This window comes from Zophobas morio, unplaced genomic scaffold (assembly GCF_036711695.1).
Source record: "Zophobas morio isolate AGI-343-1 ecotype UQ-CSIRO unplaced genomic scaffold, CSIRO_AGI_Zmor_V1 ptg000029l, whole genome shotgun sequence".
In the NCBI taxonomy this organism is placed as follows: Eukaryota; Metazoa; Arthropoda; class Insecta; order Coleoptera; family Tenebrionidae; genus Zophobas; species Zophobas morio.
Window position 1 is genome coordinate 8415950 of NW_026972134.1, and position 16240 is coordinate 8432189.

At 36.1% G+C, this 16240-nt stretch overlaps 1 protein-coding gene across 1 annotated transcript; it reads left to right on the forward strand.

The window, feature by feature from the left end:
• The first annotated feature begins 439 nt into the window (after window positions 1-439).
• On the forward strand, window positions 440-3104 carry LOC135137265 (heat shock 70 kDa protein-like). Its single transcript, XM_064066880.1, has 4 exons — window positions 440-505; window positions 556-673; window positions 1030-1246; window positions 1300-3104. The coding sequence occupies exons 3-4, from the start codon at window positions 1042-1044 to the stop codon at window positions 2988-2990; spliced, it is 1896 nt and encodes a 631-aa protein (XP_063922950.1). The 5' UTR covers window positions 440-505; window positions 556-673; window positions 1030-1041; the 3' UTR covers window positions 2991-3104.
• The last annotated feature ends 13136 nt before the right edge of the window (window positions 3105-16240 follow it).

A 16240-nucleotide genomic window follows, 5' to 3' on the forward strand; every position in this document is an offset into this window, starting at 1 on the left:
TACAATAACGTACTTAGCTAACTAAAAATGTAGAAAACGCAATAACGAGTCCTGTCCTGAGTATCGTTTCTAGGATTTTCTAGGTAAACTGCCCGTCGACCGGCTAAAACAGATGGGGTTCTAATTTTCGGTATGTTATAATCCGATTAGGTTCGTCTTTGTTGCTACATGCGCACAGATGCTTCGTATTCGTACAGACAGAAAACACCATCTTCCGTCTCTCTTTCGCCGCGTGTACACCGTTTCTTTGTTATTTATAAGCAGTTAGCAATATAGTAGTATTAGATATATGATATATCTGAAGTTTTTTAAAATTTAGTGCGTTCAAAATACGTTCATAGTTTTAAGTTTCACATTAATAAATAGGTATTTTAGTCAAAAATTTTATCTTGTAAATGATAAAACCCTTGAATATCTATCAGCAAATACAGTAAATTGGAATAAGTATCTGCGATAAGGTGTTAAGACGTGATATTAATCAGTCAAATAGTAGGTAAACAAATAGGTAATTACGTCTTACATACCGTAGATATGACAAAAAAGTGCTCATAATAGTGTTAGTGATTTAAAACAAAAAACAAGAATCTTCCACCTAACTTGACCTGAGGTGCAGACTGTAAGTGACTTTTCTCTGGTCTACGTAAATGCTCATTCGCCGCTGGATCTCTCGTAGGTTGGTGCCAAACGATAAGTAATATAAGTATCTAATTAGGGCTCCCAAACTAAGTATAAATTTTCGGAACATGTAGTACTACTCAATCGCCGTGAAAATTAAAATGTGTCGAAGTTCTGCCTTACGTTTCATTACTTCTTCAAAATTTGAAATTATTAATAATAACTTAAGATTTGCGTCATTTTTTTTAATGAGTCTGCATAGAGAAAGTAGGTAGCAGAAATGTTTCATGATTGTAAAATGTTAGGTCATACACTATTTCTGCTAAACTTGGGTTGATAAATGAGTATAAATACGCTAAGTAAGCTAAGTGAAGATAAATTTAAAATTATTATTTCATTACTATTTTGTTGTAGATACTGTGAATAATGGAAGATTTAGTAATCGGTATTGATCTTGGTACGACGAATTGCTGTGTTTCTATATACCGTGACGGCCACACGAAGATATTAGAAAACGATAGTGGAGGTTACATTACACCATCTTTTATATTTTTTCCAAGTCTGGATGGAATATTAGTTGGAGAACATGCTAAGAAAATGGCCGAAAGTAAGCCTGAGAATGGAATATATGGTATTAGTTTCACACAACATTATTTTAAAAGTTAATATACGAAACTCTTTTAGTTATAAAACGTCTACTTGGTAAAAAATATGACGAAGCTTTCACCCACCACAAACTTAACGGCCTACCATTCCAAATGGAATGTAATAGTGCAAACGATCCCGTAATTGTAATAAACCAAAGCAACAAAATCTTGAAAAAAACTCCGCAAGAATTGTGTTCGATTATTCTACAAAAGTTAAAAAATGACGTTGAAAAAAAGTTAAGAAAGGAAGTGAACAAAGTGGTAATTACAGTTCCTGCATACTTTAATGTTTCACAAAGGGAAGCAACTTTGGCAGCTGCTAAAATTGCTGGCTTTTCTGTGTTAAAGTTGCTCAACGAACCAACTGCTGCTGCTTTGACATATTACCACGAAAATGACAGTAGCGAAACGAATTATTCCTTAGTGTATGATTTGGGAGGAGGAACATTCGATGTGGCACTTTTGAAGAGGGAAAAACTCAATATTGAAATTATTTCTGTAAATGGAGACACAAGCTTGGGTGGACAAGATTTTGATAATTTACTTGTGGATTATATTTCAAAGAAATTACAAAGCACATATAATTTTAAGCCCAAAGAAAAGGATGAGTACTGTATATTACGCAGCAGTTGTGAACAGGCTAAAAAAACCTTATCTTTTGCAGAAGAGACTACAATAAATCTGCGTGGTTTCGTCGAAAATCATAAAAAAGTTGAGATACATTTGAAACGAGAAGAATTTGAAACAATTGCTGATGATCTGTTCCAAAGAACTATACAAGTAGTTGATAACTGTATAAAGGCTTCCGGAATTCAAAAAGACTGCATCGATGAAGTGATTCTGTCAGGTGGATCCACCCGTATACCGAGAATTCAAAAAATGCTTTCGGATTATTTTGGCGGAAAAAAATTAAATACTTTCGTAAATCCTGACGAGTGTGTGGCGGAAGGAGCCGCGATTCAGGGGGCCATGTTTTCTAAAAACCCAGAACAAGAAATCACCAAAATGCAAATGACTGATGTGATTCCATTATCAATTGGGACTGACAATCATGTTGGCCAAATGATTTTTTTGATAAAACGAAATACAGCTATACCAGCTTTCGGAACATCTAACTTTAATACACTTGACAATAACCAAACACATATGAGCATTGACATATATGAAGGGGAACGTGCAAATGTGCAAGATAATCGATTTTTGGGTGAAATGACCTTACAAGATTTGACACCAGCTCCTCCGGGTCAGTGTACGATAAAACTATCGATAAACGTGGACGAAAATGGAATTTTAACGGTCAGTGCACAAGAAGAACGAGAAGACGGTGAAAATAATAAAGAAATCAAAATAAATTATGTCAGAGGCAATAGAAGCGAAGGTGAAATTAAAAACACCTTAACTGACGCAGAAGAATACAAGAAAGAAGATGAACGCTTTATAACTTTTAGTGAAAGAAAAAGTTTTTTGATCAAATACTGTGAACGTTTTTTGTACAATTTAGATGCTAAAAATATTAGCGAGAAATACAGAAGTGCCTACGAAACGTGCCAAGAAACCAAACTTAAGGCAGAACAGCTCAACTTTCAAGAAGAAAACATCCTTGAAAATTTAATAGGAAACATTAAGGGGCAGTGCGAAGCAGTAGCTCAAAGCAATAATTTTGAGTTTATGCCCGAGTTCGTCGATTTAGATTCAGATTTAGATTTGTCGGACTATTTTACCGTCTAAACATTAATTCTTACTATTATATAGAACTTCAAAATGTCGGTCATTAAAATGTAAACGTTAATTTTATTAAGACTATGTTTCACATATGAGAAATAAAAAATCAATACAACATTAGTTATTTGTTTGTTTTCGATTAAGTATTGCTTAGTGTTATTGTTTATGAGAAAAACGTAGAAAGTAACAGGAAGAATTCATGTGAGAAGGTAAGCTTGAATTAGTGGACAGAAGAATTCATTTAAATGATCTCAAGGAAGTCGTTATGGAACTGTCTTCTCCTGTGTCATATACCAATTTTAAGAAATATGCTGACCGACTGTTTTCTTGTAAATTATAAATGTCGATGCAATGCCCCACAGAGTCGCGGAATTAGATGCCCAAAAGCAAGAATTTTTAAGAGAATTTAGTATCTGTTTAGAATATTTGGACAACTACGTGCCAAAATTAGTAATAAGTAGTAGTAAGAATCATTCTGAAAAATTTTGGAATTAAATATTTATTTTCACTTCCAATTGGGTTTTCCCAAAATATCAAGAAATTGTTTGGAATTTGTGCAACAAATCGAGAAACGGGCACATTATTATTACTACTACAAGAACTTCACAAAGTGGGTTGTGACGAGAATGAAAATTTATTGAACGAACTTGTAGATGCTCTAGATTATGAAAAAGGACTCATTCGATTGCTGGATGAATTCTGTATTAGATTTTTTTAATTTTTAAAGGTTAACTTTTGATTGCTCCTTTTGTGTAATTATAGGCATATATGTGAACAAAACCTAAATAACGGGTGAGCAAAATAATCGTTACCGCAGTTGGCTTTGGTCCAAAAACGTATGTCAGTAAGTATCTATTAAACTGTTATCTTATTTCTCTCCGGGTGTCAGAAATTTGAATTCAAACATCATGACAATCGTATCGATCAACTATAAACTCAATTTTTTTTGTCTACTTTGCGTTAGTAAAGGCCTTATTATTAAACCAAAAACAGTTTAACAATGTGAAACTGTTTTTGTCTTGTAATGTCAATTCCATGTTTTCTAGAACGGCACGTGTCCGTCAAAACCATAACTGCGCCCGTTTTAAAAAAACTAATAGTAATAATAATAATACCTAGTATAAGTGAATATCTTGTAATTACCGGCCAAAATATCTGCCAGGGTTCAGTAATCAGCAGACAAAATATTTACATGTGTATTATATGGAAAAATTAATTTCAAAGAAAATAAAAATCCCAATGACAATAGACAAAGTAACTGCTTTAAATTTAGCTCCCCGCTTATGTATATTTCTGGAGCCACTCTAGGTCTGAAAAATTTAAAATGTATGGATCAACTCAATGATGCTGATCTTCTTCATACTGAAGCGTTGTTACCTTAAATTGTCAACTCTATGAAAAATAAGTACAATAGTGTGGGGTGTCGAGCGAATTTTGTGAATTTAGTCTACACATGATACCATCAAAGTTTAAAAAAAATCATTGATGCATATACCTAAATAATTTTAACTAGTCTGTTACAAAATCGCTATCTATTCCTACTACTTAATTGGACGATATCATCATCAAAATGGGTTTTTCAAACGCTTTGGTAAAATTAAATAGATAACAGGTTTTATTGCTATCAAGAGGCCAAAACGGTTTACATCGACATTTTTTAAGATAAGATATTATCCATTTCAGATCGCTAGAAATAACTAAATCGAGTCTCTTTATTTTTTAAGCTATGTAATTGATACTGTAGGTGCATGAAACGTAAAATTGGTACGATGAAAGTACAAAAGTTTCAGCGCAACGAGAACCTAATCTAGGTACTCTAATATCAAATAACATAACTAGGTCGGGGCAGTCAATGAAATTTTGAAAACCACAAACGAATTTCGTTTTTTGTTTTCTACTCTCCAGTAGTTCCAGGTTTACAAGTACAAGGCTTTGGTCGTAGCTATAGTTATCCCGAGGAGGGTAGAATATAAGAACGGAGGGATAGTACGGTCGAAAAATGTGGCACCGACCATCCGAAATCTAGACACCGTTTACGACGGTGTTTGGAATACGCGCTCGCTAAACCACGCCCCCAGTTTCGAGAGAATCGCTAAACAGTGGCGGGCAAAGTTACTCAAGTTATACATTTATTACTTACTTATGAAAACTAAATCTGTCTTTCACAGATTGTTTACTTCCATTCCACGACTTACAAAGTTTTGCAGTTCACCATGTTGAATTTATTAAAAACAAAACGGCTCAAAGTATAAAGATACATAGCACGTGATGGAACAAAATAACTGAGATGTACGCCCACTCAATTGACACGGTCCCAACCCGGAAAACGATCATATATCTTAGTGATTGTACAATAAAGTAAAATTTCACCGGAAATCTCGAATTTGTATTATTATTGAAGCTGCGATATGAGTTTTTAATTTTGAACTTCATTGTCATTAAGTAATTAATACATACCTGTTTCAAGAAGTATGGACGGTCTAACACTACGTGGATCGACAAATTGCAGAATATTTTATCTTGTTTGTAAAAAGCAACATATTGCACCAACTTGCAAGATTCTAGTTCAAACACATCACATCCGTACAATTTATACACATTAAGAAGAAAAATTCTTAAAGCAGAAATATTATGACAAAATAAAACTATTTATTCTAATTTAAAACTAAAACTTAACAATAGATCCAAAGATGTATCAATTTTCCAAAAACCAACTGTTTTCCTTATCAACCTTTACCTGCCCTTATCCGTATTTTATAATCCCCTCTTGTTGTGGGTACTCGATAACAAGGTTAATAAATGACCATCAAAGCTGTACCATCATTTATTAACAATAGTACGCATAATCCGTAAACTTCTGAAAATTTAATAAATTAATGTTCCAATGAAATTGCGTTGCTAAAGTTAAAACTGAATTTAACGATTACAAAGTAAAATTAGCTACCTAAAGACTACCAAGGCGGTCAGTTTTTAATAATAGAAAGCAAACCTGACAACACAGGTAGTTGTGACACACGTTGATCACGTGAGATAGTGAAAGGCGCAGTTGCCATTCGAGCTATTAACGAAAATATCCAGGACCCATTTAAAATACCACCTACATCTTGTGAACGGATTGAGATATTGAAGCTGCGTGTAATAAAGGACTGCCATTGTTTTTAGACAGTTCGAAAAAGACACTCGGGATCCCTGAGATTTTTTCGAATTTTAAAAAAAGGCACTCAGAGTGCCCGAGATTCTTTACAATTTCTTAAAGTAAAAGACACTCGGGGCCCCCTAGATTTTTGTTAAATTAAAAAAAACGGAATATCCTCCGGATTTGTTTTAAATTCAACCTGATTTTGTGTAAAAAATTTAAATAGTCTACAATTATTCGTCTGTGAAAAAACTACTTGTACATGGATTTTTTTTTAATTTAAGAAAAAAAATAAAAAAAAAAATTTCAAGCGTAGGCCAGCAGCCACTTAATAAAATTATAAATCACGTAAAATCAAACTGGCCAAACACTAAATTAGCAACGAATAACAAAATAATTACAATAACAGCGATAAAAGTAAAACTTGCAGGCAGAAACAACTCAACGAAAAATGAAAATCCAAATGACAGATGATGACGAAAAATCTGCGCACATTCGGTATTATCTGATAAACCTCGATATCACCGTAAGGTCAGGGGTTGTTACGACTGAGGGAACTGTTTGAATCCCGACGAAGGACTATGTTAAAGCTATTGGAAATATAGGAATACCGAAAAATGTTTTGTTTGCGTCGAAAATCTCGAAAAAACGATTCTGCATTTATTTAAGTGCTACATCTTGGTTTTACGAAGTAGTTTCTAATCACTCGTCAGTTACCATTAAAGACCAAGGGGCTTATTCTCGAACCGTTCGAGTGGAGACGTATATGACTCACCGGTGACTCGATTTATACTCGATTCGAACGCCGAATCACACCCGACTCGTACAGTCGAACGGTGTCAAGAATCCAAACTGTCAGAATCATTCGAGATGAGTCGTATACGTCTCGACTCGAACGCTCGAGAATAAGCACCCAGGTCGTGGACGTACGTCGTTTTAAAAAGTGAGGTTATGCTGTCAAATTAGGTATTTTCCAAAGTTAGCAACGCGTTGAATTAAAATTGCAACGGGTTTCCTTGGATCACCTGAATCCATAATCATTAATTTCCGATAAAAGTGTAGGTATGTTCTAAGATAAATGGAAGGTTCTCATTATCAATTAGAAAACTATCGACCCTAAAGGCGGCCACACACACAGAGGGAAGAGTCAAGACTTGAATGTACGTGCCACGGGGTTCAGTTAAACTGCTAGTGTGTGGGGAAGAATGTGGCATGTGCAGTCAAGTCTGTTGTTAGCGTGCACAGTTATAACTGCGCGGGGAAAACTCAGCGTGTGGACACAAGTCGCTGCATGCTTGAGTTTAAATTAGCCACTAACACGTGACGTCACGCTATGGCGGGAACTCAGTGTTTGACAAGCGCCGTGAAACTCCATAAGTGACAATGTTAACATTTTCGCATTTTATTTAAAAGTGTGGGTATTTATCTAGAAAATAAACACGTGAATAGCTTCTTTCATATCTTTTCTGTGTATCAGGGTGCTTTTTTTGGCGATTTGAGTTTAGAAATACATAATAAAAATAAAAATACAGAACGCTGTTTTGGTCTGAATTCCTCGTCACCCAAAATACATCCATGTGTTTTAAGCGGTGAATTGGAAATTAATATTTTCGTTTGAGGTTACTGTGACGGGTTTAAGTGAAGGTGTGTGATTTGTTTTTAAAGTATGGATAATTTAAGTGATTATGCACGATGTCTTTCCGTCGAAGACAAAAACAGATGTGTACAAAAGTTAAACAATTTAAACGACGTAGATCCTTATACAATGAGTGCAAGTGATTTTAATTTGTGTTTAAACGATGTCCCTACCATAACAATGAATATCATTGTAAACTTTTTTATTGTTGGAATAAGTAAAATAACCCACAATGAAATTCGTGCCTTCGAAAGTCTAGAGGCATTTATTTATTGTTGTTTAATTGAGATTCAGAACAATCTGTAATATATATTTAAGTAGTCAAAGTAAATTGTTGCTAATAATTTATTATTACCATTATTGTGTTTTCTATTTTTCAAACGACTGTCTTTCAACATTACGAGTATTATGAGTGGATTTATTTTGATATCCAAAATTTTGAGATGGAACATAATCAGGATGGTCCACATCCGACAAATCTGCAGGTTTACCTAAAAGAACACCAAAGTAATAATTTGTTAGAAACTGTAAATCTAATAGATAGGTACTGTACCTAAAATAAAATGATCCGAACAAACATAGGAATACTCATATATCTAATAGTACTATATTGCTAACTCTTCAGAAGAAACGGTGTTCACGGACAGAAAGAGACAGAAGATGTCGTTTTCTGTCTATAAGAGTACCGAGGGTCTGTGCGCATGTACACAAAATCTAAGTGAAAGTACGAAATGTCAAAACGCGTCCAGTCCGCCTTTTTTCCCCATCCTGTATATATTTATTTTTATTGTTGCGAATTGCTGGGAAAGGAAAATAAAATTTGTCCCCATTTCTGGTGCTTCGATTCGCGCAACCCACAACAGCACACAATTTAGGCATTTTCTCCTAAAATACAAAATATTATAATATTAAGATGCTAGTGTATTTAAAAAACATTGACATACATTAACAAAGAATTAATTTGCAAAACAAATAATATAAGATGCAGCGAAGTTAACCTGTACATCACATTGGAAAACATTATTTTTTAAGCATATTCAAACGTTATGGTGCATTTGACAGATAACCACACAATCTAGAAACTGTAACAAACTTACCAAACTATAAAAACACAGTTGACACACTCTCAAATTTAAATGAACTCCGAAAATATTACCATTGACTTATGAGAAAACCGGCTAGTTGTCAAACGCTCCCATCTTGATGACCTCGGATGACGTCAGTGTATTTGGCTAATTCAGTTGCGCCGTTGAGAGAGTACGGGTTTAAGCCTGCACACTTTTGATTGCGCAGTCTTCCCTCTCTGTCTGTGTGTGCAATTAGAGAGTACGGGTTTAACTTACGACAACCGTGCACACTTTTAACTACACAGTCTTCCCTCTCTCTGTGTGGCCGCCTTAACACTTAAGGCTTTACTTGTCCAAGGGTCAGGCGACAGGATTTTTCTTGCAATAACCTTTTTATTGTTAATCGATTCTTCTTAATAACCTTCAGCTACACTGTTGGATTTCCAACCGCCATGCCTTTTGTGGCAAGAAATGTCAGCTCCTGCATCAACCAACAGTGTGGCTGAAGTTCTTGTTAAAGCATGCCCTGTATATTCTGTGGGGTGTCCCAATTTTAAATGGGAAGCGACTTCTTTAGGGACACTGCAACATCAGTGTATTGATATGGTGATATACGGTGAGTGGCGTGAGTGCTGTGCTGTGTCGGTGCTCTTGTTTTTAGCCTCGTTTTGGTGGTTTCTTTTGAGTATAATTTTTAAATTTTTGAGTCGTTGCCATTGAAGGTTTGACCCCCGTGAGGGGTCGGTAAGTATTTTTTTTGGTGTTGAGGGTTTGTGGTTGTCAAATATCTCAGTTCGGTGGGTGTTTTATTTGCACCGCATTTATCGTTATCGCTTCTTTTTAGATATTACTTTACAAATTTTTTTCTTATTGGTTATTATCATTCGGTGTAGTACTGGCTGTCTCCTTAGTGGAGGCAGTAGCTCGTTTCTGACTTATAGTTTTTTCCCCTCTTTTGTTTAATTTATAACTCTGTGGGTTTTACAACTATGGCGATCAAATGTAGCAAATGTGCACGTACCATAGGGCGTACAGATAATTACATTTCGTGTAAGCTATGCAAACTCAATGTAACAGCCAAAAAGACCACTAAGTCAAAGACCCTGAAAAGGCCACCTAAACAATAACTTGATCAATAAATTATATCATCCACATACCCATATTTTATGGAAATCTCTTTTATAAACAACAACTAAGGGCTTTGATTATAATTATTGTTTTCCATCTGTCCAATTCACAAAATAGGTTAGGATTTTTCTAGAATGTAAACAACTCGATTTATGAATGAAATCGAATCCCTCCTTCTACTGTCCACCTGCTCTTCTATTGGCCAACTCCATCTGGTCAAAATGTCGTTTTCCGGTTTTTTCTTCCTTGGTTTTCAATAAAATCAGTAGCGGAAACGGGGCGAGACTATTTTCCATCCTTCTGTTGAAGAGTGATCAACCACGTCGAATCTTCCAAATTCTTCTCCAAGTGATTTCCGGGTGTATGTGCAGAATTTAGATATATAATTGGATGTCCTGTACATTCAAGCAACGTTTGATGCCCTCTCCTTCGATTCTATCGGATTATAATGCTGGGAGCAACTCGACCTTGGTCGGCTATTGAAAATTGGAAATTCGTAATTTAAAAGAGCCTTGGATCATCCAAAGGTAATTATCTGTTGTCAATGAGTCTCTTCATGTGGTGGAGTAAATGGTGTATGTATTTCCGTAAAATTCCTCTTACCAAAAGGTGTTGGGCTTCCCCATGTGGTCGAGATGTCGTCCCTGTTCGTGGCGTCCGTTCTTGTCTCCTATGGCCTCCATACTAGCAGTATTTACACTTACATAATAAATTCTCGAATTTGACTGGCCTAATTAAAGATATTAATCAAAGAAAAGTTTATTAATGGATGTAACCCCTCCCATCTAGGAGTCTCATCTCATTTATTGCTAACAACAAGGGATACTTGCTAGCCAAGCCTAGGGAGAACACCAACCCTTCCTAAGGAAAAGAAAGAAGGCAATAAATTGGCGCCCAACGCTTTTCTTTGATTTTTATCTTTCTTTAGTCTAGTTAACTGCTGATATAATGGCTTATCTGGAGATTGCTTAAGCTGTAGGCCACATACTACATTCCTTCACGAATTCTTTTTTCGATCACTGCTTATTCAACGTTTTCATTATTTTTTTTTTTTTGATATCGATAGGTACCTATATCTATATAATATATATTTCGTTAACTGTATATATTTCGTTAATTGCGTATATCTCTTTATTACTTATATCGTGGTTTTGCTCTCGTTTATATTATTACTCTAATTTGGGTTTTTTTTTCTCTCCATATGGTTATTTCGTAGCGTAGTGTAGGTTAGTTTCTTATTGTCGTTCTCTTTCTACTTTTTCGAGTTTGATATTCGTTGAAGGAGGAGTGAGATTTTGATATATTTTTTTTGCGGCAATTTAATTTTTTTCGTGCCTCAAGAGAAGTATAAAGCACGTAGCTTTTCTATTCATTAGAGGATTTATTTAGCTCTTCTCTCGGTGGTAGCTTGCTAACTTAATTGTTTATTTTTTTTTTCGTTTTATCTAAGATTATTAATTGGGAATTTAATAATGTCTACTACTAAATTAAACCCAAATCGACTTATCAAAGATGAATTAGTTTATGAACTAATGATTCGCGGCGTTTCATCGTCAGGAAATGTAGAGGACGATCGTCGATTATTGCGTGAAGCCTATCATTTAGGATATGCTATTAAAGATATTCACTTGGAACCACAAGCTGAATTAATGTTATGTAAGAATAAGTTAGAATAATTTCTATCGCGAATTTTAACGTTTAAAGTAGCAAATCGGACTAATGATTTTGATAGTATCTATACACGGTTACAACACGTCTTAGGGCGATTACGTCGTCTCGAGGTAGAGCCCGTACTCCAAGGGAAGTACGAGAAACTACATAGAACCTGCTTAGAATTAATGTCGCGGTTGCGTGATGTTTATGAGGGTTCAGAGGAGACCGAACAAGCGGAAATACTGCTTGATGAGGCTGGTAAAGGAGGACAACCCGCGAGAACAAGTTCCCCAAAAGTTATTGAAGATCTACAGAAAAAGGTTGACGAAAAAATAACTGATTTGTCAACGTCATCAATTCGCGAGCGACTCGAAGATTTAACTTTTGAGCCACGAGTTTCCTTACCACCGGTAGCGCCTGTATTACCCGATGCTTTGCGACAATCCGAACTGATTGGTAAATTAGGTTTAAAATTTGATGGGGAATCTACTAGTCTAGCTGCGTTTATTCAACGAGCGGAAGAACTATGCGAAGCGCGAAACATTTTGAAGGAACAACTTTTTAAATCGGTCGCCGATATTCTTTCCGGTGATGCGTTAAATTTTTGGCGAGCTAACAAACGAAGATATAGAAATTGGGAAGATTTAGTCACAGGGTTAAAGATGACATTTCAACCATATAACTATGCGACTCGGTTGTGGACAGAGATTCGAGAGCGCACAGAACATCCATCCGAAAGTGTAGTGAGCTATTTTTCCGTAATGGAAGAATTATTTGCCCGGCTTCCGGAAATTCCTAGTGAAAGTACGCGTCTCGTGATAATACGACCGAATCTTTTACTATATCTCCAGTTCGAGCTTGCATTGAAACCCGTTACGACAATCGAAGAATTAATGATTTATGGTCGGAACCTTGAGGAAGGTCGTGCTGTAGCTACGCGCTACAAACTTCCACCGCCGGTCTCCTCACAGTCATTAGAACCCGACTTAGCTTTCAAACAGAACCATATACGTCAACAGGTCTCGTGTTATACTGTGGTCTTCCGACTACCGGAGTACCTAACGCGTCCACAAGAGTATCTCCTGTTGTGACTCAACAAACTAGCAATACCCCGACTTCGAAACAGTCTTCGGAGAAACGCGATGCGGCTCAGATGAAAATTCGTTGTTGGAATTGTGATCAAGTAGGCCACCGAGCGCCATCGTGCACCGCCCCAGAAACATTATATTGTCATAAATGCGGGAAAAAAGGAGTTTCTATGTGGCGTTGTCCTACATGTTCAAATAAGAATAAAGCAAAACCACAGCAATCGGGAAACTTCCGAGCGAACTCGACATATGTCGGGGCCGAGATTCGCAAGTGCCAGAACACTCGACCAAATTACACTCGACATTTCGGAAACCAAATGATAATCGTCCATTTTTAGAAGTTAACGTGTTAGGAATTAAATTAATCGGGTTATTGGATTCTGGTGCCACTCGTACTTGTGTTGGTACAGAGGGTATACAAATTTGTAAACGGTTAGGATTAAAATTAAAACCTGTAGCTTTGACCAGTTGTCGCACTGCAAGTGGTCAAGAGATGAACACAATTGGAGTATTTTCGGTCCTGTTCGAAATTAAGGGTGTTCTAATATTAGTTAACGTCCTCGCCATTCCTTTTTTGTTTAATGCACTCATTTTAGGAGCAGATTTTTGGCGGGAAGCTAATTTAATCGTAGATTTGGCGCGAGATCAATTTACATTTTCTCGTCGGCCTCCAATGATTTCTAGTGTAGCTGCGAAATCTGACCTTACACAGGAGCAACGCGAACGATTGGAACACACATTTTCTCGAATTTTTTCTGGTTCAAAACAAACATTGGGTTGTACTAACTTGGTCCAGCACCAAATTCGAACGAACGCAGAACCAATTCGTCAAAGGTATTATCCTTTATCGCCAGCTCTACATGCACAGGTAAATCGGGAATTAGATCTTATGTTGGAGCAAGGAATTGTGGAGCCATCCTCATCGCCATGGGCATCTCCCATTGTCCTAGTACGCAAGACGGATAACACATATCATTTCTGTGTCGACTTTCGTAAGGTAAACAAAGTCACCGAGCGCGACGCTTATCCGTTACCCTACGTATCGTCGATTCTGGACAAATTAGGTCGTGCGCGTTATTTAACGTCTTTAGATATTAAATCCGCTTACTGGCAAGTTCCAATATCGGAAGACTCCAAACCAATAACGGCTTTCATTGTTCCGAATAGAGGCCTTTTCCAATTTACACGGATGCCATTCGGTTTACATAATGCTCCAGCCACTTGGCAGAGACTGATAGACAGAGTCTTAGGAGTCGATCTAGACCAGTATGTTTTTGTGTATTTAGACGATATCATTATAGTCAGTGAAGATTTTAATAAACATTTGGAGGTTCTCTCTGAGGTATTACGACGACTCCAAAGCGCTGGTCTATCTGTCAGCCGCGAAAAGTGTCAAATTTGTAGACCTGACCTTAAATACTTAGGGTATGTTGTTGATGATTAAGGTCTCCATGTAGATCGTCGTTTCCTTGATGAGGACATTCATCATCCATCTCTTCTAATTACTGTGGATTCTCGAGAATCTCAACCAAAAGTGATCAATATGAACAGTTCGGAAGATAAACTTTGGAATTTTTGTAGGGCTGATTATCCTGGTTTATACAGTTATGTATCTCGTATTGATTGGTCATGTATTCTTGATACTGCAGATGCTAATTTGGCTGGTTCTCTTTTATATAGTCAGTTGAAGATAGCTCTTGACTTGTTTGTTCCTAAAATGCGTCGTTTCCGTAAGTCTTTTTTCCCCCATGGTTTACACCTTTTATTATTTGCAAACTCAAGTGTAAATGGCACCTACTACGAAAATTAAGGTCCTCTCATAACATTAATAACTCTGGGATGATCAATGACTTCAAGAGACTACGATCTGAATTAAAATGTGACATTAAGCGTGCACAGCGGCACTATTTGCTTGATATGGAATCTAGGATTAAATCCGATCCTAAAAAATTTTGGTCATATGTTAACAGTTTGAGGAAGTGTACTTGTATCCCTGCGCAAATGACTTATTCTGGTGAATTGCTTAATAGTCCAGAATAGATTGTCAATGCCTTTAGTGCGTATTTTACCAACAATTACAGTGATTGTGCTGTCACCAACATTGAGAATTATTTTGATTCTACACCCAATGTATCTATCAGCCTGTCGAATGTCTGAGTCTGAAGCGTTAGGTGCTCTAAAAAAGTTGAAAGCCATTCTTACGGCTGATCATGACGGTATTACTGCACTGTTGTTGTCAGATTGTGCTTCGGCTTTGTGTTATCCTTTGGCCATAATATTTAATCTAATTTTAAAAACGAAAACTTTTCTTGATATCTGGAAACTATCTACAATAACACCTGTTGACTTGTTTTTAAAGGCGACGCTAGAAATGATGTGGTTAATTATAGACCAATATCTTTAATATGTAATTTCGGTAAAATCTTTGAAATGGTATTACATAAATTTTTATTATTTAATGTTAGTGGTCGATCTACTACTTCAAATTTATGTTCATTTACTCAGTTTGTTTCGGATAGCTTTGATGCTAAGTTGCAGGTTAATGTAGTATATACTGACTTTTTAAAACATTCGACACACTAAACCATCGTATCTTATTGGTCAAATTGCATAATTTAGGCTTTTCTGATTCCTTGTTGACTTTAATATAGTCTTATCTATATAATCGATCCCAGTGTGTTAAATATTATGGTCATGTGTCTAATAAGATTTTGGTGCCATCAGGTGTACCGCAAGATACAGTTCTTGGACCTCTCTTTTTCAACATTTATATCAATGACATTGTGAAGAATATTAATTCTAGCACACTTATATATGCAGATGATTTGAAAATTTTCAGAACGATTTCTTCTTTGGACGACTGTCGATTATTACACAATGATTTGGACTGTTTTTGTAAGTGGAGTAATACTAATTTACTTCCTGCGAATTTAAGGAAAGGTTTTATAATGTCATTTACCAATAAGAATTTAGAGATATTGTACAATTATACTATTGATGCTACTGTTTTATCCAGGGTTAATTTATTTCTGGACTTGGGAGTTACTTTTGATTCAAGATTAACCTTTGTTAATCGTATTAACGCCATTTGTGCAGGTGCATATAAATCTCTCGGCTTTATTCTGACATGCGGTTCTCCCAAATACATATTAACTCTTTGGAAAAGGTTCAGCGGCGATTCTTGAAATTCTTGGTTTTTAGAATTGATGGCGTGCACCCTGCAAAGGGCTCATCCCATTCCACACTGTTGACACGTTTCGGTTTTGACGACCTACAGGCGAGACGCATTAGGGCTTCTTTGAATTTTCTGTATAATTTAATACACTTTCAAATCGATTGTCCATATCTCCTTAGTAAATTGTCATTCTCTGTTCCAAGACCTTCATCCCGGTACCATCACTCATTCTACTTACCAACTCCTCGTACCTATTGACATTGAAAAGCACTCTTCCATATTTGAAGTGTGTTCCCTGTACAATCAGCATCAAAATACTTTTGACATTTTCAGGTTATAATACTGATAACTATTTTCTGGCGTTTCTCCCAAC